Source organism: Miscanthus floridulus, chromosome 11 (assembly GCF_019320115.1).
Source record: "Miscanthus floridulus cultivar M001 chromosome 11, ASM1932011v1, whole genome shotgun sequence".
NCBI classification, from domain to species: domain Eukaryota; kingdom Viridiplantae; phylum Streptophyta; class Magnoliopsida; order Poales; family Poaceae; genus Miscanthus; species Miscanthus floridulus.
Window position 1 is genome coordinate 95264321 of NC_089590.1, and position 24834 is coordinate 95289154.

The 24834-nt window shown below is 48.8% G+C and overlaps 2 protein-coding genes and 1 pseudogene across 2 annotated transcripts; 2 read left to right on the plus strand and 1 right to left on the minus strand.

Annotated features, from left to right (window-relative positions):
• Positions 1 to 2059: 2059 nt before the first annotated feature.
• LOC136492698 (probable phytol kinase, chloroplastic) lies at positions 2060 to 3776 on the plus strand. Its single transcript, XM_066488696.1, is given in 7 exon segments — positions 2060 to 2350; positions 2744 to 2811; positions 2913 to 3044; positions 3121 to 3171; positions 3173 to 3234; positions 3335 to 3449; positions 3544 to 3776. Coding segments are annotated over 7 exon segments (885 nt in total). The 5' UTR covers positions 2060 to 2089; the 3' UTR covers positions 3740 to 3776.
• A 2530-nt stretch (positions 3777 to 6306) lies between these two features.
• Positions 6307 to 8832, minus strand: LOC136494028 (probable arabinosyltransferase ARAD1). Its single transcript, XM_066490166.1, has 3 exons — positions 8211 to 8832; positions 7744 to 7997; positions 6307 to 7111 (listed from the first exon to the last, which is right to left on the minus strand). The coding sequence occupies exons 1-3, from the start codon at positions 8779 to 8781 to the stop codon at positions 6560 to 6562; spliced, it is 1377 nt and encodes a 458-aa protein (XP_066346263.1). The 5' UTR covers positions 8782 to 8832; the 3' UTR covers positions 6307 to 6559.
• Positions 8833 to 9202: 370 nt separating this feature from the next.
• Positions 9203 to 16385, plus strand: LOC136492486 (cytochrome P450 89A2-like; annotated as a pseudogene).
• The last annotated feature ends 8449 nt before the right edge of the window (positions 16386 to 24834 follow it).

A 24834-nucleotide genomic window follows, 5' to 3' on the forward strand; every position in this document is an offset into this window, starting at 1 on the left:
CCAGAGCATCACGACGGTCGGGTCATGCGGGAAGATGTCGGCGCTCGGGTACTCCCGCCGGAGCCTCGCTTTGAATCGTGCGGAGAAGTTGCGCCCTCGGTCCGTCATCTGCACGAACGGCCGGAGGCTGATGACCCCATCCATGGCGCTGATGTCGTCAGGGCTCAGCGCGTCCACGACGCTACCGCTGCCGTCGGTGGCGATCCACGCATAGTCCGTCATCATCCCGGCCTTCCCCGCCCGGCGGAAGAACCGCGCGGCCAGAAACAGGTTCATGTGCACGATGAACACGCGCGTCGCCATCGCGCCGAAGCCGTAGAGCATCACATCGATGCGGTTGTCATCCGCGTCGCTCGGCACGACGGCGAGGTCCATGATCCTGTGGCGCCGATGCCCTGCAGCGTGCACGTGCGCCGCCCGCGCTACCGTCGCCCGACGCGCCGGTGCCGTCCTCGCGCCACTACAGCCAACGTGCGGTGACGGCGAGCACCGCCAGCTGCTTCGGCGTCGCCAGGGCGCCGAGCTCCGAAGGGAGCCGCCTGGTCAGTGCGTTCCCGGCGAGGGCGCCGAGCTCCGAAGGGAACCGCGTGTACGCGGGCCCCCCTACCACTGCAGGCGTAGAGGCTGCCGGCCACGGGCGCGAGGCAGCGTGCGTGCCCAGTCGTGGGACGCGAAGACGTCGTTCTCCTCCGAACCCCTCTCCGCCGCCTCCTGCACAGCACAGCGCAACCAACCACGCGCATTTGTTAACTCCTACCATCGTTTGAAAGAAGGGTAGTGACAGTGAGTGCTCTGCTCACCGGTGGCTTCCGGGACCACGGGTGCTGCGGCGAGCGTCGGCTCGGCGGGGGCCATGGCGTGGCGGCGGCGGCGGCGTCCTGCTGCCTGGAGGAGGCGACGTCCTCGACCTTGAGGAGGCGCAGCCGCTCGGCACATGATCGGAAGGCTGCCTGGATCCTGACCGTGGCCGCGGCCTCTGCGTCACGACCGACGCTCCTCCTCCCCGACGCCGGAAGCGTGACGACCGCACCCGCGGCGGCGGCTACGGCTGCGACCTGCTGCTGCTGGTCTTGCTCCTGCGCCACGACGACGACATGCACCTTGGTCTCGGAGAAGCAATGCGACGACGAGGACGCGAGCAGGCCTTGTCCCTGTGCGCCACCGGACGCGCCCGTGCCCGCCCCTGCGCCCGGCCGGCTGAAGCTCCACCGCCTCTTCTCCCTCACGGGAGGCCGCACAGGAGGCAGCCGGCCACGGAGTCGCCACCGCTGCGCCGTCGGGGAGCACGAAGACGAGCACGAGCATGTGGATCTTCCTACAGCCGCTGACCATGAGCAAGAGCTGCTTCAGATGGACACGTCAAGAGCCCACGTCAGCATGAGAAGCCCACGTGGAGGGACGTGGGCTTAAGTGATACGGTATAAAAGTTTATGGATAAAAAAAAACCACTTTGAAAGTTGATGGACCCAACTGAAATCTCCTCACAAGTTAATAGACCTCTGGTGCATTTAACTCTTGTAAATAAATATACTCTAGGATTTTCTTTTCTACTACTTATTAAGCACTTGTAAAGTACGTTACAATATTTATTTACTATATACGTTACAGTTTTTTCTTGTGTGGGGTGGAACATTTGATATGGCTCCAAACAGTGTAACTTCCTCCTGCATTTTTAATAATCGTCTTGTTTGCTTATGCTGAAATTTAGCTTATGTTGATGATTATGCTAAAATATCGTGAGAGAAAAACACTGTTTGAAAAGTAATTCTGAATAAGCTCACACGAACAGAGTGAATGATATTTTGAAATATAGTACACTAGTAATCTACATCCCAATTGTACCAATTTGTTCGTATATTTAAAAAAAAATGTGCACCACAATTGTGCGTCAGCCGTGGCTAGATGTTTTTGGTACGCATCGCAAAGTCTGTGGCTACCTTCCTTTGCTTTGGCACACATCCACATGAACACAACAACAGAAGTGACACGTCAAGGGGCCCACAAGTCCACGAGCCCGAGTGACAATCACAGATCGCTATACCCGCTAGTGGGTGGAAAATCCGCAGATTCCTGTCGCTATTTCGGCCACATGGCTGCGGCGGCGTGGCCCGGCGCCGCATCCCCCAACTCGCTGCTACTCTCGCGCTCGCCTCCCCACGCCGCCGCGATCGCACCTTCGCCGGGGAGCTCCATGCGGAGGCGGCTCCTCCTCGGCGTCGGCACCCCGGCCGTGGCGGCGGCGCCGGCGGCGGTGCTGCAGGACGGGGCGATCACGGTGCTCATCACTGCCGGCGCCTACTCTCTTGTGCGCGTCTTCGACGAGCTCACCGAGAGTCAGCTCATCGAAAAGGTTGAGACTTTCACTCGCTAATCTGCCCCGTTCTTATCTGAAAAATCAAACCTTTAGCTTTGCCTAGCTGTCGTGTGTCGTGGCTCAATTGTGGGGTGTCATTTTGGTTTTTTTACTAGATAGTAGAGAAATATGATCTGACAGCATTTCAGCAAAAGGGTCCGTACAAGTAGGTCGAGGCTTTGATCGGTGAAAGAAACATACAGCCTGTTCGGGGAGGCCGTATCGTATCGTGGATTATTTACTACTGGCTGGTTTGGTGTGAGAGAAAAATACGGTTGTCGGCTAAAAATTTACTATCGTTTACGAACAAGCGAATAGGCTGATAGATGCCGTCACCTTTGCTTATGTTCACTGTTGCTGGCTTCTGATTCATATCATGAATAAAGGCAGAGTTTGAGCAGGAAGGTTGTGCACGTGCTATCCGGCGTCCTGTTCATGTCATCTTGGCCACTGTTCAGGTATTCCCTGTCCCTGGCATGCATAAAGACTCATAACCTTTCACACTCCAAAGCCACCACATGAGGCATGAAACCAAAGCATGCTCTACTTCTACTTGCAGCAATTCGACAGAAGCACGGTATTTCGCTGCAGTCGTTCCATTCTTGAACTCCATAAGGCTTCTGGCATATGGACTCCGGCTCTACACTGATGAAGCGCTAGTAAAATCAGTGACACGTGAAGGAAAACCAGAGTAAATCCTATTGACTGAAAATTCGTATGATTCTTTAGCTTGCTGCTTTCACAATAACGACTTTGCTTCTTTACAGGGAATTGCTGAGAGGTCCACTCTATTATGTGTTGGTGCTGTTGTTCAGTGTTTGTCTTCTGGCGTGAGTCCCCCATTGGGATTGTATCCTTGTCGATGATGAATGGTGGCGATGGTATTCCCCTGCATCTAGCATAATGTTTTTTTATAGAAATCATTGCACTTGATTGTTTATGCCATAAGTGATCTATATCTGTTGGGCCATGACTTGGCAGGTTTCGCTGACATTGTTGGGAGAAGGTATGGCTCAGTGAAGCTGCCATTCAATGAGAAGAAGAGTTGGTCCGGGAGCATCTCTATGTTCATTTCTGGTTTCCTGCTGTCTGCGACGTAGGTTATTGCTTCATATATGCATTGCTGATTCTTTTGATGTGTATTGAGAGTTTTTCTTTCCCTACTTATGTACCGATACATTTCATTGCAGGTTGATGTTCTACTTCTCAAGCCTTGGTTACATCCATGTTATCTGGGAGGAGGCGCTCGGTAAGCTGGCGCTTGTTGCACTGGCAGCAACAGTAGTGGAGTGCATTCCTGTGACTGAAGTTGTAGATGACAATATATCTGTTCCTTTGGCTACCATGCTGGTAGCTTTTCTCTTGTTTAGCTCCAACGCACAATGATTAATTAAATACTACTAGTAGATTATTTGAACTTTCCCGCAATGCCTCCAACTCTCCAAGTTTCCCCCCTTCTTGCTTCATCATGTGATGAGTTCTTCGGTGATGAGTTGTGCTTGCTTCCAATGTGATCTCTAGTATTTGGTGGCGATGGCCTAATATCTCCCCTTTTTGGTAGCTCCCGGCCTTGGCTGTTTTCAGTGATGTGCTTGGCTTCACCTGATGCTGATGGTGTACAGTGTACTCCATAGTCCATACTCCATACAGTACACTCCCGTTGCCCTTTTGATCTGTGATTGGGTGGAGAGGAACGTGGAGCTTGTGTGTTGTGTGGCTGCATCTGCAATATCTTATACGGCTGATTTGTCCTCTGCAGAAATTAAGATTGTGTCTCAGCTTGTCAGTTTTCCTAGGGGCTATTTATATTATATTATGAGTTATGTGTTAAATGTTAATACCACTGAAGAACTCGTCTTAGAACTAGTAACTATTTTATGGAGTGGGTTTGCTGTGATTAGCCTGATGATTAACCTAAACTACTCGAGTCGATCTTTGCATCCTAGTGATCTTAAATGAGAGATACTACAAGTCTACGAGGTACACAAGCCTGAGTGCATGCATATCTAGCCTCGTAAGACTGTCTCCAGCAGGCTATGCATCACACGTCCTATACCGAAACGGCCTCCAATAGAGTAGGCAAAGGGAAGACCTAGTTTGCGTCGGAGGTGAGAGGAAACTCAAAAATGTGTATGTCTCTCTCCTCGATCCAAATCGACGACAGACCGCACCGACGTCGGGTGGCGGCGGGCGCTGTCGCAGGAACTGCCGCCGTCAGAGCCTGACGCCTCCAACGGGTCCGCGAAGCAGGCGGCGGCGGGCTCGAAGCTCCCGCCGGTCTCTGCCCCGAAGGGAGGGGAGATGAGGGAAAGGGAGGAGGGAGAGAGGAGAAACAGGACGCCGGCGGGGGCTGGGCTCCGGCGGCGCCGGTGGCGGTGGCGCTTTAGTGCGGTGGAGGTAGGGCGGCAGCTGCGGCGTTGCGGTGCAGAGCGAGTGAGAGGGAGCAGGGCAACGGCGTGACGACGGAAGGGCGGTAGCGGCTTCGGCTCTAGCGAGGAAGAAGCACGGGGTGAGCAGCGGCGGCGAAGCAGGAAGCAGAGAAGAGGAGGAGGTAGAGGGAGAGCAAAGCAGGACGCCGCACGAGGGTGCTTGGCCGCTCGCGGCTCCATCAGCTCCATCAGACAGAGGCGAGCGCGGCGCTCGGCCTCGGGCGGAGCTGCAGAGCAGGGGCAACGGCGGCGGTGTGGAGCAGAGCAGAGATGGGGAGAGAGAGAGGAGAATGGAGGTGGAGCAGAGATGGGCGGAGCTACATAGCAGGGCGACGGCGGCGGCGGCGCAGGGACCCTTTGGGTTGGCTGTTGGAGAAGGGAAGATTTGGGTGGGTGACCTTTTTACTGTGTCGAACTCAATGCATAGAATGGGTTTTATGTTTGGGTTTGTGTTGTTGGAGACAACCTAAGATTTGCATTTTAGCAATGTGTAGCCGCTTAAGAATGGAGGTCCCATCATTTTAAGAAATCTGTTATTTTCTCGGTAACAAGTCACTTTGGGCGTCCGGTTAACCGAAACCGATCGGTTCGGTTCTTCGGTTATTCAGCAAATTCGGTTACCTGAGAAGAAGAAACCGATCGGTTACTTAGAAAACGCGGAACCGAGGAATTTCGGTTTTGGGTAATTTGGTTCGGTTTCGGTTCTAACCGAGGGAACCGAAAATTTCAGAATCCAATAAACAACTCATTCAAATGCAAATTTCGGCGGCATTTTGATGTAGTCAAGTTATCAACTACAAATCCCCACAAGAAATCAGTCACAAATACAGTCAGATCTTTAACACTTACATTGCAGGACACAATTGATGTAGCCGTTGTGGAGATCACAAGAAGTGGTGGCGGGCGACGGTGGCTTAGGGCTGCTGCGTGCGCCGGTGCGCAGCTGCCGGCTGCAGGCCTGCAGCGTGCCGGCGTCCAGCCTGCGCCTGCACGGCTGGCGGTGGCGGCTGGCGGCTGGCGGCTGGCAAATGGTGCCTGCACGGCTCGCCGTGTCGGGGTCGGGGAGGGGTCGCAGACTCGGGGTCAGGAGCGCCGGGGCGGACGGCGGATGTGGATCGGCGCCAGACGGAGGCGGGGAGGAGAGTGACTGAGTGATATTGCTTAAGGTTTACCTCTATTTGGGTTGGGCTGGGCTGTATGAGTGTATTCTACGGGCCTTAACATAGTTCGGTTATTTCAGGTCAATTCGGTTAACCGAGGGCCAGAAGCGAATTAAACCGTAATAATTTCGGTTCCTAGGTACCTGGAACCGAACCAGGGACCGGGTTACTTCGGTTTCGGTTCTCAGTTTTTTGTGCCCAGGGTTAGTAACAAGCTACAAATTAATATTGTTTAGGAGAGAATTCGATGGCATTCACAAAATAATCCCCTTCATTTGGACAACACGGCATATATTTGTTCAGCAGCTGACTATATTCTTTATCAATTCTTATTGATGTAAACAATGTAAATAAACAAATTCCATTCCAGTTTTTCAATCCAAGTGGGCTATTTCCTGTATAAATCATAATTGCCGAACATGCAAATCCACTCAAATTACACAGAACGTGGAAACCCACTTCTGAAGGGTTTCAAAAAAATAGGTTAAAAAAACATAAGCCATTTTTTTACATGCTCGTATTTGCAACTACCAATAAAAACAACAAAAAAGGAATTAACTTGGAGTAATTGCTCATTATAAGCCAACACATGGGGTATCGTGGCAGCCATGGTAAGTTCATGTACAATGACACCGGAGCGGGATTGATGTGCCATCAGGCTTCCGCTTCTCTCTGATGATTGCCTCCTGAATCATTGGCAGTTTCTGATGAATCTTCTTCCATATGTGAGTCACAGCACCATCAATAGAGGTAGAGCCCCTGCTGATTGAGTAACTGGTGTCATACTCAAAGATAGGTTGGACACGAGCCAGGTTTCTTCGGAACTCATCCTTCTGTTGCTTGGAAATATCCCTCAAGTAGCTTGTTAGCCATTCCGGTCTCATAGCGTTACTAACTGACACAAAAATGGAGAATTCTGTGTAGTCTATTATCCCTTCGAAAGGGAGCTCAACCTCATCGCTAACAATGACTGGTATGCAAAGACTGGCAATAGCATCAAAGAGGCGACATGAAGTTGGGGTGTCACCAGCTGGGTGCAAGCAAAATTCCGATGTCCGCATCCCTTTTATTGATTGTTCACGTCCGGTGGCATTAGGGAAGCCTTCTTCCATGATAACATCAGGCTCATTACCTAGCAAATCCCATAATTTTTCTCGCACTAAACCACCCTGAAAGAAGAAAATTGTATATTCAAAAGCATGAAGCCAATGTTAAAGTTAGAAATTTCATCTAGATATCAAAACCACAATGTTTAATGTCTTAGTCTGACTGCGTAACCATGCATTGTCTATTTTGTTATTACTGGTCAAAAGTGAACACCAATCTCTTGAAACAATCATATGTGAAAACCAATAATTATGTACACTGCAGAAACTTTTCACAATGAACAAGATCGACTATCCTAGTAGAATCCTAGAGAAAGCAGCTACATAGAGCTCATTTCTGAAGATCATTATCTGGCACAGCAAACTGTAAGGTCATTAGGTTGGAAGCATGTTGCTCAAAATGATAGCTAACAAAAGACTCAAAAAAATTTTATAAGTAAAATGCATCTAGCATTGTATGTTTGTTCCTCTCACTTTCAGTAGCTCAACTTCAGATATTTGAAAGCTGGTAAACATAAAAACAGTGCAAGTTTATATTTTCCACAACAAGAAAATACCCAGATGTACTGGTTGTAACATTTTTCACGACTTGTGAAATGCTTGGGAATAGTTTTGTCAAACTTATTAGAATCCAGATTACTGATAAAGGGTAACAAACAGGCCGAGTGCTGAATACAATGATAAAAAGCACAAACCCGATGCCTATGCTTCGCACCCTTGAAGTAGAGAAGGGTGGGACGATCTTTATTTTCTGATAAGAGGAGTGTCGGAAGCAAATGCGTGTAAGGCACAATAACATCCTTAAGCAATGACACTTGAGTGTGCTGTATCATACGAGACGAGTTTCTGCTTGCAGGCTTTGAATCAAGTTTATACCATCCTCCAAAATCAACCACCAAAAGAATTGCAGGAGCTATCTCGGCGCGAACGTGCCACATAGCCACAGGGTCTGTCAAAGAATGCTTCAGTATTTAACATAACCTGAGCACGCAAAAGAACAATAAGCTGGTACGCTGATAAATCTTCAGCAAGACATAAATAAACAGAACACATCATATTAAAGCAAATTTGAGAACTGACGCTGAGAAAGCATACAGGATTATTTGGAACCTTCACCAGCTTGCAATCGAAGGTCCAAAATTGCTGATAACATCTGGATTACCTGTCAGGACGAAGATGTGGTCGCGGCCGCCGGACCTGCGCCACGCAGGGTGGGAGGTGACGCGGTCGACGATCTCCCGCTGCCGCCGGTAGTCTTCGTTGCCGTCCTTCTTGCGGAAGGCGCCTTTGGTTCCCCACCCGAGCTCCATCTCCGCGGACAGCGTGGCGAAAAAGGGGACGAAGACGACATCGGCTTCCCTCCAGTCCGCGACGACCCTCACGGCGGCCGTCGCCGTCGCCGCCGCGCGGAGGGAGGTGAGGAGCCAATACTCGGCGCTGTACTGCTTGATGAGGGGGTTCACGGGGTATGGCGGGTGGTCGTGCGGGGTCGGGTGGTCTGGGTCGGACGAGGCCTGGATGCGGGAGTCCGCGGCGTGGAGGGACCAGTAGCGGTCGAGCAGGCCGTAGTTGAGCGCGCGGGGAAGGTCCGCGACGTAGACCCTGAGACGGCGATCGGGTTCGAAAGCTTGCCGCGAGCTGAGGACCGGCGGGGTGGTAGGCCGCAAGAGGAAGAAGGAGAGGGAGACGAGGAGCAGGAGGACGGGGACGACCAGGACGGGGAGCCGCTTCATGGCCGCCGCCGGTCAGATCTCGGAGACCGGAGGAGGTAGACGCACAGCCGCATCGTCCTCCATTTCCTCGCGGCGCTTCGGACGGTCCAAAGTGGGCCCAATTTTCTTTCTCCTCCTATTCTTCTCAGCCCATGGGCCATCCTCAATTGTCTGGCCCATGTTCACTTGCCATGGCCCATGGACTCAGAAGTCGCGCGTCGCGCCAGTGGCCAGTGGAGGGTGCCGCCGTGGCAGCGCCATCCTGCTCGGACCGCTCAAGGCGGCAGCGGCGCAGCGCCGCCACCTGGCCGTAGGCACCTCGAGCCACGTACTGCTGCGCGCCGTCGTCGTCTTCCCGTGCACCGTCCCTGAGATTGCAGTATCAATCAGCAATGTCGTACTGCGCGACAGGTTTGTAGCAAGCACAGAAGGAGGCGCGACAATGGAAGTCATCGCATCCCTCCTCCTCCTCCTCCCAGTCGTCGCCTGCGCGGCGGTACTCCTCCTGTTACTCTCCGTCCAGAAGCCGCCAAAGCCAGCGGCGTCCACCACCCGCTGCCACCGTCCCCGCCGGCCGTTCCGATCGTGGGCCCGCCCCTCTGGCTCGTGCGTGCGCGCAACCGCCTCGAGCCGGCCATCCGGGAGCTGCACCGCCGGCACGGCCCCGTCCTCGCGCTGCGCTTCCTCTCCCCGCGCCCCGCCATCTTCGTGTCCGGGCGGGGCGTCACCCACCGCGGGACCGCACTCGCCAGCCGGCCGCCGGCCATCGCGCCCTTCCGCGTGCTCAACAGCGGCCAGAGCACCGTCACCTCCGCGCCATACGACCCGCTCTGGCCCTCGCTGCGGCGGAACCTCACCTCCGGCATCCTCAGCCCGTCGCGGGTCCCGCTGTTCGCGCCGGCGCGGCGGCGGGCTCTGGCGGCCCTGGTTTCCGACCTCGGGCGCCGGAGCAAAGACGGCGGGGGCGTGGTGGTCGTCGTGGAGTGCCTCCAGTTCGCCGTGTTCTCGCTGTTCACCCACATGTGCTTCGGCCGGAGGCTGCACGGCCGCCGCGTCGCGGAGATCGAGGCCGTGCAGAGGTAGCTCTTCGCGTCGTATATCGGCTTCCAGGTGTTCGCCTTCTGCCCGGCCGTCACCAAGCTGGTGTTCTGCCGGCGGTGGAAGAAGGTGCTCTCCATCCGGCGGAGGCATGAGGAGCTGTTTCTGCCACTGATCAGAGCAAGAAGAGATCGACGTGCCGGCAGCATGCCTAGTAGTTACAATGGCGACGAACACGAGAGCCTGTCGTACTGTTACGTCGACACGCTGCTCGCCCACCGGCTGCCCAAGGAGGAAGGCGAGCGCGCGCTCACCGACGCCGAGATGGTGAGCCTCTGCACGGAGTTCCTCACCGCGAGCGTCGACACGACGGTGACCGCGCTCCAGTGGATCATGGCGAACCTGGTGAGGCAGCCGGAGATGCAGTCGAAGCTCCTTGGCGAAATCAACGCGGTGGTCACGGCCACCGACGAGAGTGGCGTCGCCGAGGAGGACCTGAAGCGCATGCCGTACCTGAAGGCGGTGGTGATGGAAGGGCTCCGCCGCCAGCCGCCGGCGCACTTCCTCCTGTCGCATGCGGCGGTGGAGGAGACGTCGCTGGAGGTGCACCGCGTGCCGGCCGTGTCAGCACTTCTTCTATGGTTCCGGGAATACAAGATGATGAACCTTCCACGAATGAGCAGGCCTGGCCCGTCCGTGAGCGCCGGCCCAACGTCAGGCTATCCGGCCCAGAATGGAGTGCTTAGACATGTTAGTATAAGGCTAGCGCATGAGAGGGCGAGGGGATCAGACTGGAATGTAACGAGTTTATTACCGTTCAAGTACTTCTCGGTTAAACACTTTTCTGTTACTTCCTGCAATTACATTCAGTATATCACATTTCCAGTCGAATTCGGTTCTTCTTCTTGAGCAAGAGATTCCACTGCTAACAAATTGGTATCAGATTTCGCCTCCCTCGATCCTGCCCCATCTCCTAGTTCGATCTGCACCCGGAAGCGCTGGAACCTCACCAAATCCACCACACCCACTTCACCAGATTCCGTCGTATCCTGGGCGCCATGGATCCCCAACTCAAGGTCATCCTCGACGAGATCCAGAAGTCCAAGGAGGATTTCAATCGCCGATTCGACGCCCACGACGAGCAGTGGAGGGGCCGGTTCGTCGATCTTGACCGCGCCCGCGCCGATCGCGCCGCGGCCGTCGACAAGCGCTTCGACGCCCTTGAGTCCACGTGCTCCGACCTCGCCTTTGACATCGGCAAGCGGGTCGCCGATCTAGAAGCTATCCGCGGTGGTAAACTCCTCATCGACAGCTCCGACCGCATCACGGCCCTCGAGGTCACCACCACGGATCTCGGCACCTGGCGCCCGGAGATCGAGTCCCTTGTGGATGATCTGAAGCTCAAGGTGAAGAAGCTCTCCCAGGCTCCTGACCGCAAGTGGCCCAGCGTCGCCATTCCTTCTTCCTCGACGTCCGCCCGTGCGCTCGCTGGCACGCCCGTCGAATCGCCCAGTGGGCACGGCTCTGCATCGTCTCACCAGGACGTTGGGTTTGGGTTAGTCATGACCTGGACGAATGTCCCTATCACGGGTAAGCCTCCCGGTCCTCCTCCTCCTCTGCCTAATTCATCCGCCCTGTAGCGTCCTCCTATTTCCCTTCATTATCGTTCCCCGCCTTCGCTCACAATTCCACCTCATCCACCATTTCCATCCCCACTATTCCAAGCTCCTTCCCCGAACAATCTTCCTCATCATCCGTCCGATCGCCTTCCCAAACTCCCCTTCAACAAATTCAACGGTGAAAATCCTTGTCTCTGACGTTCCAATTGCGAGAAATATTTTCATATGAACGCCGTTGATCCGTCTCTCTGGGTCAGCGTTGCTTCCATGTATTTGGAGGGCAATGCTGCTTGCTGGTGTGAGTCCATCGATAACACACCGGTCATCGCTACATGGACCACCTTCTGTCAATCTCTCCATGATCGTGACCAACATGAGGCCTTCATTCGCTAGCTCTTCCAAATTAAACAAACCTCTACTATCACCGATTATGTTGAGCATTTTACCAAACTCATTGATCAGCTTAAAGCCTATTCTGCTACTACCGATCCACTCTTTTATACTATGTGCTTCGTTGATGGCCTCCGCCCTGAGCTCAAAGCTATTATTCTTGTTTCCAAACCCAAAAGCTTGGATGCTACTATTTCTATGGCATTGGTGTAGGAGGAGGTGGCCACGGTACCGATGTCTTGCGCGTCGTCCTAGATCGATTGGACATCGTCCACCAAGTTGATCCCTAAGACAGCGCTGCCATTGCCGCTTCCACCGTGGCCTGACAAGCCATCGACCCCTACTACAGCAACACCGACACCAGCTACAATGTCTGTTGATGCTAAGTTGGCCGCTGTCAAAACATATCGCTGCGCCATGGGTCTCTGTTACAAGTGTGGCGCCAAGTGGAGCAAGGACCACAAGTGTAATCCTCAGATCTAGCTCCATGTTGTCCAGGAATTGTGGGATCTCCTTCAAGATGAAGACAACACAACAGATATAGCTATCCCTGCCGATTCTGAACCTTAGGTTTTCTTAGCTCTGTCATAATGTGCTCTCACTAGTAGTTCTGCTCCTCGCACCGTTTAGTTTTCAGGCACAGTTCAGGGCCTTCCAGTGCATATTTTGCTCGATCTCGATAGTTCCACGTCCTTCATCAGCGAGTCGGTGGTAGCTCAGCTTAGCCAGGTGTCTATCAAGCAGTCTTCATGCAACGTTCGTATTGCTGGTGGTAGTACTCTCACAAGTCCAGTTATTCTGCTTGCTGTTCCGTGGTCTATCGGCCAAGTTGCTTTCACCTCTGACCTTTGAGTCCTTCCACTAACTGCATTTGATATGATCATTGGGATGGATTGGTTAGAATCATTCAGTCCTATGTAGGTCCACTAGCAACTTAAACGCTTGATCATACCTTATGAGGGTAGCACTGTTCTTTTGCAAGGCGAGTCCGTGGATGCCCCGAGTCAGTTGCTCTTACAAGTATGCAGTATGGATAGTACAACTGACACTTTCTCATCTGTCGGTCTTCCTCCTGCTATACAATCCCTCCTTGATGAGTTCACTGACTTGTTTCAAGCCCCAGACTCCTTGCCGCCTTCTCACCCCTGCAACCATTCAATTCCACTTCTTCCTGGTTCCCACCATTCTACATCCATCCTTATCGTTACCCTCTAGCACTTAAGGATGAGATTGAATGCCAAGTCCATGATATGCTATCTCAAGGGCTTATTCAACCAAGTAGCAGCATGTTCTCTTCCCCAGTCCTCTTAGTGAAGAAGAAAGATCTCTCGTACCGGTTCTGTGTTGATTTCCAAAAATTAAATTCTATGATAGTTAAGTCTAAGTATCCGATTCCTGTCATTGATTAGCTCCTGGACGAATTGACTCATGCCAATTGGTTCATCAAACTTGATCTGAGAGCCGGCTTTCACCAGATTTTGCTGCAGCCTAGAGATGAACATAAGACAACATTCCAGACCCACTTGGGGCACTATGAGTTCCGTGTTATGGCTTTTGGATTGACCGGGGCACTAGGCACTTTTCAAGGGGCAATGAATTGCACACTGGCTCCTGGGTTGCACAAATTTGTCCTTGTTTTTTTGACAATATCTTAATTTACAGCCACACTCTAGCCGAGCACATCACTCATCTTTCATAGGTGTTGTCTTGGCTTCGCAGAGATTCCTAGAAACTAAAATTATCTAAGTGCTCCTTTGCTCAATGATCAGTCTCCTATCTCGGGCATGTGCTCAGTGTCGATGGCGTCGCTACAGACCCTTCCAAAGTGTAGGCTATTAAGGACTGGCCAAGACCTACAACAGTTCATGCCCTTCATGGATTCTTGGGCCTGGCGAGTTACTACCACAAATTCGTCTAGCATTTTGGCATCATTGCACAACCTTTGACTGAGCTTCTCAAGAAGGATGCACCCTTTGTTTGGACATCTTCCTAGTAGGAGGCTTTTATTGCTCTTCAGTCCGCCTTGAGCACTGCTCCAGTCCTGGTGCTTCCTGACTTTTAGCGGCCTTTTCACATTGATATCGACGCCAGTGGAGTTGGTATTGGCGCCGTGCTTCACCAAGATGGGCATCCCATTGCCTTCATCAGTAAGACCTTATGCCCTCATAACCATGGGCTGTCCACTTATGAGAAGGAGTACCTAGCAATCCTTCTAGCGGTTGAGCATTAGCATCACTATCTCATCCAAGGTGAATTCTTCATCCACACTGACCACCGCAGTCTCTCCCATCTCAATGAGCAGCGTCTTCATATGGTTTGGCAACAGAAAGTTTTTACCAAATTGCTGGGATTGAGTTACAAGATTGTGTATAAAAGGGGTTCTGATAACACCGTCGCTGATGCCTTGTCACGCCGAGATACTGAGGAAGTCTACATGGCAGTCTCTTCTTCACCACAGTGGTTGTCCGACGTGGCCAGCTCTTATTCTACAAGCCCACTGGCTCAAGAGATTTTGTCTCAGCTGACCGTTAATTCGACTGCATTGCCACATTATTTGCTCAGCAATGGAGTTATCCATTACAAAGGTTGAATCTGGCTAGCCCACAGTGAGCAACTCTAGAATCAAGTGCTCCAAGCTCTGAATTCCAGTCCACTCAGCGGTCACTCCGGCATACCAGTTACTTATCAGAGGTTGAGACAGCTCTTCTTTTGGCTTGGCATGCATGCAACCACAACACATTTTATCAGGGCTTGTGATATCTATCAACACACCAAAGCCTAACTGTTCTCGTTCTCTAGGATTACTTTAGCCCCTCCCTATTCCTTCGGCTACCTAGGAAATCATCAGCATGGATTTTGTAGAAGGGCTTCCACCTTCCGGCTCAGCCAATGCACTCCTGGTGGTGGTTGACAAGCTCTCGAAGTTTGCTCATTTTATCCCTTCGCGTCATCCATTCACTGCAGCTACGGTGGCTCGCCTCTTCATGGATCATATCTATCAGCTTCATGGAATGCCGCTAGCCATCATATCTAATCGTGACCGCATTTTTACAAGTGCCTTTTGGAAGACTCTTTTCAGCATTGTGGGCACCACCTTGCGTATGAGTTCCGCTTATCACCCATAGACGGATGGCCAGACGGAGCGTGTTAATCAGTGTCTTGAAACCTACCTCCACTGCTTCGCCCACGCCTATCCTTCTAGGTGGACTCAATGGATCACCCTCGTGAAGTTCTAGTACAATTCTTCTCACCATTTCTCCTTGGGTCGATCTCCATTCGAAGTTCTATATGGTTTTCCTCCCCGACACTTTGGCCTTCGTCCTCCTACTGCCACACCTATTGCTGATTTGAATTCTTGGCTTGATGACCGAGCTCTGATGACATCCTTGGTTTAGCAACACCTCAGCTAGGCTCAGACACGCATGAAGCACCAGGCCGATAAGCAACTTTCTGAATGTTCTTTTGCAGTTGGTGATTGGGTCTTCTTGAAGGTTCAGCCTTATGTGCAGTCTTCACTCGCCCATCGTGCTAATCAGAAGCTCACCTTTTGGTTCTTTGGTCCATACCAAATCCTAGAGCGTATTGGTGCAGCAGCTTATAAGCTGGCCCTTCCTTCTTCTGCATTCCATCCATCCAGTCTTCCATGTATCACAGCTCAAAGTTTCTCATGGTAAGCTATCAGTGTCTGATGCTCTTCCTAATGAGCTTGCCTAGTTTTAGGTGCCTTAGCAGATACTGGATCGCCGCTGGACTCCGGGTGCTTCACCTATGGAGGAGGTCCTTGTGCAGTGGTCCCAAATGCCACCATCACTGGCTACCTAGGAGCCACTAGAGCACTTGAAGCAGCGCTTTCTAAGGGCTCTGGTCTAGGGTCATGCCGGTTCCAAAGGAGGTAGGATTGTTAGCACTTCTTCTATGGTTCTGGGAATACAAGATGATGAACCTTCCACGAATGAGCAGGCCTGGCCTATCTGCGAGCGTTGGCCCAACGTCAGGCTATTCGGCCTAGAATGAAGTGCTTAGACATGTTAGTATAAGACTAGCATATGAGAGGGCGAGGGGACCAGACTGGAATGTAACGAGTTCATTACTGTTCAAGTACTTCTCGGTTAAACACTTTTCTGTTACTTCCTACAATTACATTCAGTATATTACATTTCTAGTCGAATTTGATTCTTCTTCTTGAGCAAGAGATTCCACTGCTAACAAGTCGCCATGTCGGTGAACTTCTTGGTGGCCGACGTCTCGATGGACGAGACCATCTAGGACCGCCCGAAGGAGTTCAGGTTGAAGAGGTTTGTCAACGGCAGGGAAGGCATCAGTGTGGACCTTTTGGGGAGCCATGAGATCAAGATGATACCATTCGACATTGGCAGGAGGATCTGCCCAGGCTTAGGCCTCGCGATGCTGAACCTTGAGTACTTCGTGGCGAACCTAGTGCTCGAGTTTGAGTGGGGGATGGTGACCAGTGTTGGTGTGGATCTCACCGAGAGGCCAGAGTTCACCATGACCATGGAGCACCCATTGCGCGCATGGGTAACCCCGAGGGCGAGGAGACGCGCTGCCATTTCGATTTGATCGCATTTGCATACAGTGGTTTGGTGACGTATATAGTTTAGGCCTGGTACAACTCACCTCAGCAAAAGCATCTCTATCGATGAAGTTTCATGAACCGTTATCTTCTCGTGTTACACCAACACTAAGATAGTGTATTCATAATACCACAACTTTTTTTTCTTTTTTTCCTTTTTACTTGTCTCATATTTCTCCTTTCCTTTCTTATTCGCTCTCTCGGCCTCGGTCGGCGGTCACCAGCGACTGCTTGGACCTCTGCCCGCCCCGCCACGACAACCTTGGCCTTGACAACCCAAGTGCCACATGCTCACTCTGGACATTTGGTTAACCGAAATCGATCGATTCGGTTCTTCGTTTATTCAACAAATTATGTTACCTAAGAAGAAGAAACCGATCGGTTACTTAAAAAACATGGAACCAAGGAATTTCAGTTTTGGGTAATTCGGTTTGGTTTTGGTTCTAACCGAGGGAACCAAAAATTTCACAATCCAATAAATAGCCCATTCAATTGCAAATTTCGGCAGCATTTTGATGCAGTCAAGTTATCAACTACAAATCCCCACAAGAAATCAGTCACAAATACAGTTAGATCTTTAACACTTACATTATAGGATGCTATTGATGTAGCCGTTGTGGAGAAGATCACAAGAAATGGTGGTGGGCGATGGTGGCTTAGGGCTGCGGCATGCATAGCATATAACAATACTTGAAGCCAGGTTGAACCCGGTGGAGGACCTAGGACCCGATGACCCTAGGTGTCCGCTCGGGCTCCAACGTTGCCCCACACTTGAGCATACTCTTTTAGTATGTTCGCTTGTTGGTTTCAGCTAGGGTTTATCAGCCAGCCAACAATGTTTTTCTCTTACAACAAACTAGCGCCAGCCAAGCTTATCAGCCTAGAAACCAACCAGCGAACAGGCCGATTGTATCATATCATGTTGCATGCTTAAAAATATGTTATCTTTATCAGCTTTACTTGGGTTGTATTTGAGCGATGGTGAATGGTCTTTGTGTGGTTTTGGTAATTGAGTGACAACCTAGGTGGACTAATTATGTTTATGTGAGATACATAGGTGATTAGTCCATAGGTACATGTGTGTGAGCAACATATGCCATGAAGGTGAAAATGGCTTAGAGATGTTGCAAAGCTCACATATGTGATGATGAAGGAGCTCATTGCAAATGAGACATGACATTGAGTCATGTGATCAAGGTGGAGAAGATCAAGACATGACTTGGCTTGATGGACCAGTTGCAAGCGTGAAGGGCAAGTTAGAGGCTTTGGAGCGATGGACCACGTGGCAGTGAAGCTTAAGCAAGACTTGGCACCAATGGATGAAGACAATGGTGAAAAGCAAGTAAAGTCAAGATCGATGAACCAATATGACCACGTGATGATATGAAGTGGATCATATCATTGTTGATCGTGTTGGTGCATGTGTTGCATCGACATTGGAGGTGTGAAGAAGCTTGTCATTGGTTCAAATCAGACTTGGAAGCTTAGGCAAATCAATTTAGTTCAAGTCAACCATAGAAGCTCATGATAGTGATAAGAGTACAAGCACAAGACAACAATGCAAATAGATATCTAGTTTGTTTGTTTCAAGTGGTATCTAGACTCAAGTATTTCATCAAGAATTCATAAGTGATGTCTAGATCAACTCACAAGTGATATCCTATAAGTGGTACTCATGAAGATAGCAAATATTCAAGAAATGTTTTTTATTGATAAATCCAACAAGTGGTTCCATACTAGAAAATGCTTTTAAGTGGTATCACATCTGCACGTGGTATCAATCATGCAAGACAATGGTTCCACAAGTGATCCTCAACTTTAAGTGATCATCAAATGAAGAATGCATCCCTCACCTACAAGAGCTCAAGTGTATCAAATGGATCACCCATGATATCACATAGGGGGAGGTGTCACACAAATTGATATCAAGATCAAAGATTCTATGTGTGGTATCTCAAGAAGCACTACACAAGATACAAGTAGTACAAGTTACAAGTGGTATCTACAAGTGGTGTCATTTCAACAATCAAGTGATGTCCATAAAAAATGCAAGATTCAAGCCTCGACCATCTACCCCAAATGCATACCTTTGCATCAATAAGAAGCACACCTTTTATGGAAATTAATGACAAAGGGGGAGAGATTGTACAAAGATATGAAAGCCTTGAGATTGAGATTGTACAAGGGGAAGAGATAAGATATGAAAGCTTTAGGATTGAGACAAAGAAGTAGAGGTTGGACATGAACATGGACAAAAAGGGAGCAACGTTGAAGAAAAGAGATGGATAAAAAAGGGAGCAACGTTGAAGAAAAGAGATGGATCAAAATTCTTGGACAAGAGAAGCACACAAGTAGAGGGAGCAAGCTCATAAACTTTGATTCATTGCATTTGATATATGCATATTCATGTGCTTGCTTGTAATGCATAAGTTCTTAAATTCAATATGCATGCTTGTGTGATGTATACTAGTTGTAAAATTTAATTGATGAAATGAAAACTAGCATGCATAGGATGATAGCTAGACACTTGGTATGTTTTTCAAGTAATGCTAGCACCTTGCTTTTAATGTTGATCTCATGAGGTATCTAGTGCTTTTTATTTTTCTAAGTGTTATCTAGCTAATCATGGTGCTAAGGATGAACTTAAAGGTGCAACTTCGATCGGTATCACACTTCAAAGGTTTACTCTATACACCTTAGCATCATTCGGTAGTAATTACTCTCCCACATTTCAAATCTATGCATATGTGCGAGCTTCAAATCAAACACTCTGGCACATATGTAGGGAGAGCTAATACTACCATTTTAGGTTTGTGGTACTTGTCCAAAATCATTTACACATGGTAAAATTGCTTAGGCAAGCAACATGAATCCAAAAGAGCTTAATTTCTATATCTTTGTAGAGTTATCATTAATTACCAAAAAGGGGGAGATTGAAAGGTCCTTATGTGGGTTTGGTAATTAAGTGACAACCTAGGTGGACTAATTATGTTTATGTAAGATACATAGGTGATTAGTCCATAGGTACATATGTGTGAGCAACATTTGCCATGAAGGTGAAAATGGCTTAGAGATGTTGCAAAGCTCACACATGTGATGATGAAGGAGTGAGTCATGTGATCAAGGTGGAGAAGATTAAGACATGACTTGGCTTGATGGACCAGTTGCAAGCATGAAGGGCAAGTTGGAGGCTTTGGAGCGATGGACTGCGTGGCAGTGAAGCTTTAGCAAGACTTGGCACCGATGGACGAATGCACCAGTGAAAAGCAAGTGAAGTCAAGATCGATGAACCAATATGACCACGTGATGATATGAAGTGGATCATATCATTGTTGATCGTGTTGGTGCATGTGTTGCATCGACATTGGAGGAGATGGAATGAAATGCGCAAGGCAAAGGTATAACCTAGGGCATTTCATTTCACCGGTCATAGGTGTATAGAGAAGTTTATGACCAGGTTTAGGATAGATGACTATACTATTAAGAGGGATAAACTTGTTTGCATATTGGTCATCTAGTGCCACTCGAGTGATCTAACTTTGCATCATCGCTAGGATTGAGTGGCATGGCAAGTTGAGTGGCTAATCCTTTAGAAAATGATTATGAAAATGCTAACACATATACACATGGTGGTGTCCACTTGGTGGTGTTGGCACATTTATAAAGGAGATGAAGTTAGAGTTGATGTGGATCAACTCAGCGATAGAATAGAGGCGAGAAAGGTTTGAAACTCCACTAGCGTCCTATATAGAAAAGATAGGGTTTCGTAGAACTAATCAGACGTTGGCCTCGGTAGGACCGGCGTGTTTGATTAGTGGCAGCAGTGAGCGTGCGGTCTCGGTCTCATGACCGGATGCTGGCCTCGGTAGGACCGATGTGTCCGGTCAGTGGCAGCAGTGAGCGCGCAGTCTTGGTCTCATGACTAGATGCTGGCATGAAGAGTGACTGGATGCTCAGGGTCTATGTCCAGTCAGTGCTGACGCATGGTGATGTAGGCGGCACTGGAGTTAGGTGCTGAAAGCTCTAGTTTGATTTTGGTGAATTGATGAAACCCTAAGTGCTAACCTAGTTTATCAAGTGATCATGAGATAGGTAGCACATTCCAAGTGGAGAAGCAAATGAAGATCATGACATGACGACGGTGATGCCATGGTGATGATCAAGTGCTTGGACTTGAAAAGAAGAAAGAGAAAAACAAAAGGCTCAAGGCAAAGGTATAAATTATAGGAGCCATTTTATTTTAGTGATCAAGACATTTAGAGAGTGTGATCACATTTAGGTTTGATAGCTGTACTATTAAGAGGGGTGAAACTCGTATCGGAATATGGTTATCAAAGTGCCACTAGATGCTCTAACTCCTTGCATATGCATTTAGGATCTAGTGGAGTGCTAACACCCTTGAAAATATTTGTGAAAATATGCTAACACATGAGCACAAGGTGATACACTTGGTGGTTGACACATTTGAGCAAGGATGAAGAAGATAAAGCTGAAAACGAGTTAGTCGGGCTGGTCATAGTGGGACCGGACGCGTCCGGTATGGAGATCGGACATGTTCGGTATGTGGCTCATGACTAAACTACACAGTGCGACCGGACGCATCTAGTCACCACACTAGTCGCGTTCGATATGAATCTATATGGTCAGTGTTCGGTAGTGCAGTTGATCGGACGCTGGCAGCGTCCGGTCCAGAGTGATCGGACGCGTCTGGTCGAGCGTGGATGCTTACTATACTCGACCTGACACTAAGGCTCAGTGTCTAGTCAGTTTCTAACAGACGCGTTCGGTTGGCCCTGGTGGCTTACTGGACTCGACCGAACTCGGTGGCTCAGCGTCTAGTCATTTGTAGTTCTGCGTCCGGTATGAGCGTTCGATCGCATGAAAGTATGGGCTGCAATGGCTACCTTGTCTTGAACTGGACATGTGGTGGTCTGGGAGAGACTAGATGCGTCCGGTTGACCTACCGAACATGTCCGGTATTCACGAGCGGAGCGTCCGATGCTGCATCTGGTCAACGCGCAGTCAGCCCAATATTTGAGCCAACGGCTCTATTTTGTAGGGGCTTGTGTTTAAAGCCCCATGGCCAGCTCAAGCTCTCTCTCTTGCACATTTATATTGACATAGCAACCTTGTGATCTTTGCAAAAGTCCTCCCACTCATTTCCATCATAGATTAAACATCTTTGTGAGATTGAGAGAGAATCCAAGTGCATTACGTGAGTGTTTGCATCTAGAAGCACTTGGTGTTCGTGTTTCACTACCGGATTCACTTGTTACTCTTAGTGGTTGCCACCACCTAGATGGCTTGGAGCAGCGAGGATCATTGAGCAGAGATTAGTGATTGTCTTTGGCTCCGATCATGGTGATTGTGAGGGGTTCTTGACATTTTTCCGGTGGAGAGCCAAAAGGTACTCTAGTGGATTGCTCATGGCTTGTGTGATCCTCATCTTATGTTGGTTGTGCGGCACCCTATTGAGGGTTTGGCATGTGATGCCAATTAGCATGTGAACCTCCAAGTGAGTGAATCGCCACAACGAGGAGTAGCTTGCCGACAAGCAAGTGAACCTCAGAAAAAAATCATTGTGTTCATCCTTTGATTCCGAGGTAATTGATCTTCATTGATATTGATTCTTGTGATTGATTGGTTCACTCCTCGACACGGCGGTATAACTATCTTGCTTACTCTCTTACATTACCGAAAACTAGTTGTTAAGCTCTTTAGTGTAGCTAGTTGTGAGAGCTTGTTAGTTTGGTTCATAAGGCATGGAAGAAGTTGGAAGAGTCATTTGAGGGCACTCAAGCCATGAAGGGTGCAAAGGCATACATTCTCAAAGAGAAGTTTGCAAGCTTCAAGATGAAGGAAGATGAGAGTGTGCCGAAGATGTTCCATAGGCTTTAAGTGCTTGTCAATGATTTCAAAGTGCTTAGAGAAGAGGTGAAGGACAAGGACTTCTCTCACAAATTCTTGAGATGCTTACCTTCAAGATTTGGCACATTGGTCACTATTCTAGTAAGAAGTGGTTTAGACACCATGACACCAAACCAAGTGTTGGGAGACATCATGACCGATGATACATATAGAGATGATGATGAGAAGGAAGAAAAAAGGGAGAAGAAAGATGAGAAGAAGGATGACAAGAAGAAGAGCATGGCATTCAAGGCTACATCATCTAAAGGCAAAGCTAAGCAAGAAACATCAAGTGAAGATGATGATTCATGGGATGATGATGATGAGAAGATAGCTCTCTTTGTCAAGAGATTTGGCAAGTTCATGGTGAAGAAGGGCTATCATGTTAGGAGGAAGAAATATTCATCCAAGAACAAAGAAGAGTCAAGAAGGTGCTTCGGGTGTGGAAGCAAAGATCATCTTGTTGCTCAATGCCCATACAATAGCGACAATGATGATAACAATAAGAAGAACAAGAAGGAAAAGAAAGAAAAGAAGGACAAGATGGCCTTCAAGAAGAAGAAGGGTGGTTCATATGTAGTCACTTGGGATAGTGATGCTTCCTCAAGCGATGATGATGATGATGATAGTGATGATAACAAGACCACCAAGAAGAAGGTTCTTACAAACATTGCTATCAATGAGAAGTATTCTCTCTTTGAATCTTCATCATGCTTCATGGCTAAGGCCACTAAGGTACAATCTTGTGATGATGAAAGTGATGAAGAACATGATGATGAGAATGAACATGAAAATGAAAATGATAGTGATAGTGATAATGATGAACCTACTAAAGATGAATTATTTGACATGCTAGAATATAACACCTCAGGTGTTTGTCACTAGTTAAGCAATGTGTTTGAGCTCAACCATGACACGTTCAGTGGTGATGGAGATGTCAAGGTCAAACCTATGGAAATGAGCCCCAACCTAAACTCGAATATTGCACCCTTGCTTTACATATAGGTCCTTTTAAAGATATATGCTTGGCTAGGGTTATTGGAATATCTTCATGTGTCTTACATCAATATCCCTCTATATCGATCACTGGAAAAGTTTCATAAAGTTTGGAATCAAAAAGTCACATGAAATGATAAGTCATATCTTTGCATGAATTGCTTTATCAAGTGGATGGAAACCTATAAAGTCAACCAAACCTTGAAACCTTGCCCAAATGACTCTAGATGAATTCTACAACAAAAGTCATGAAAGGTTCATGTTGGGCAAATGTCAAGAAAATGCATCAATCGGTCTAAAACTCATATTTAAGCTTTATAGTGATGCTACTTTGACTTGGTTTGAACTGCAGCTTAGAGTGTTTGCATGGCAGTGGAACCTAAATAAAAGTTGGATTCCATGTTATGTACAACAAACTTTATGTTTGGACTAAGAGCTAGATCAGCTTGTAAGCAAGTCAAACCGAGGCTCAAACTTTAAATCAGCAGCTGTTTTCAGCACTTGAAATTTGGCTGTCATGGATGACTGAATGCATGATTTTAGTTTTCGTGTACCCCACTTTGGAACCTTGTATCTCCCAAACAAGGCCTAATTAAACTTTGAAGCTTTAATAAAAGTTGGAGCTGGTATGTAGATCTACAACTTTTATTAATAGAGTTTGGACTAACTCATCGTGGTTTAGGAGCTACGGAGGCACGAAGTATGAGTTTCAGTTGTACATTTGAGGTGGTATTAGAAATTTGAAATTGTAGCTATAACAGTGCCGACCGGAACAGAGAGCTCATGCCACGTGCCTTGTGCGCTCGCCTGCATGCTCGCCACCTCGTGTCCACGCAACGTAAGCCGATGTAGAAAGCCCGTGCACTTGCCTCCCTCCTCTCCATTCTCCTCCTCCTTCTCGCTATCTCCTCCTCGCTTCGCTCCACGCCGGGGCGCACATCTGCCATGGCCGAGCTAGAGCTCTAGCCACCGCTGCTGTCCTGTCTCTGCTCTCCACCATAGCCACGGCCGCATACAGCACCACCTGGGCCGGGCAAGCCTCCCCAGCCACACCAGCAAGCCCCGGCCGGCCGCTGTCCCCTTCCCCAAGCACAACCACCGTGCTGTGCTCTGCGTTCGTTCTGAGACGAGGAAGGACTTCGTGCTCGAATTTGAGGAAAGGGAAGGTTCTTTCTGCAAAGTCTGTGACTCATATGAATAGTGCCAAAAAAGGATCAATTTGTTCGTGTTTAATTTGTGTTTTCCGCAGGGACCCCGATGCAAGATTTCAATTTCCTTTTTCTCTTGTTTGTACAGATTTGAATACTCCACTTTGAAAATTCGTAGTAATTTGTAGAAAAATCATAAAATAGTAAATGAGGACCTTTTGGAATCCTTGTGAAATTCTCTGTGCACTAGATCAATAATATTATATGTTTAAGTTTAAATAGTTTGCTATAAAAATAGATTTAGGCAGTTAGGTTCTTAATGCTAGTCATGTCTTGTCTTTTTTATAACTGCAGTTATTTTACTCAAATAAATGTGAAATTTTTA

Bases quoted from the DNA above. Each gene is read 5' to 3' on its own strand.
- LOC136494028 (XM_066490166.1), bottom strand. From the start codon at position 8,781: ATGAAGCGGCTCCCCGTCCTGGTCGTCCCCGTCCTCCTGCTCCTCGTC. The intron at 7,998-8,210 runs GTAATCCAGATG...ATTCTTTGACAG, and splicing joins CCACATCTTCGTCCTGACAG to ACCCTGTGGCTATGTGGCAC. The intron at 7,112-7,743 runs GTTTGTGCTTTT...TTCTTCTTTCAG, and splicing joins GTGCGAAGCATAGGCATCGG to GGTGGTTTAGTGCGAGAAAA.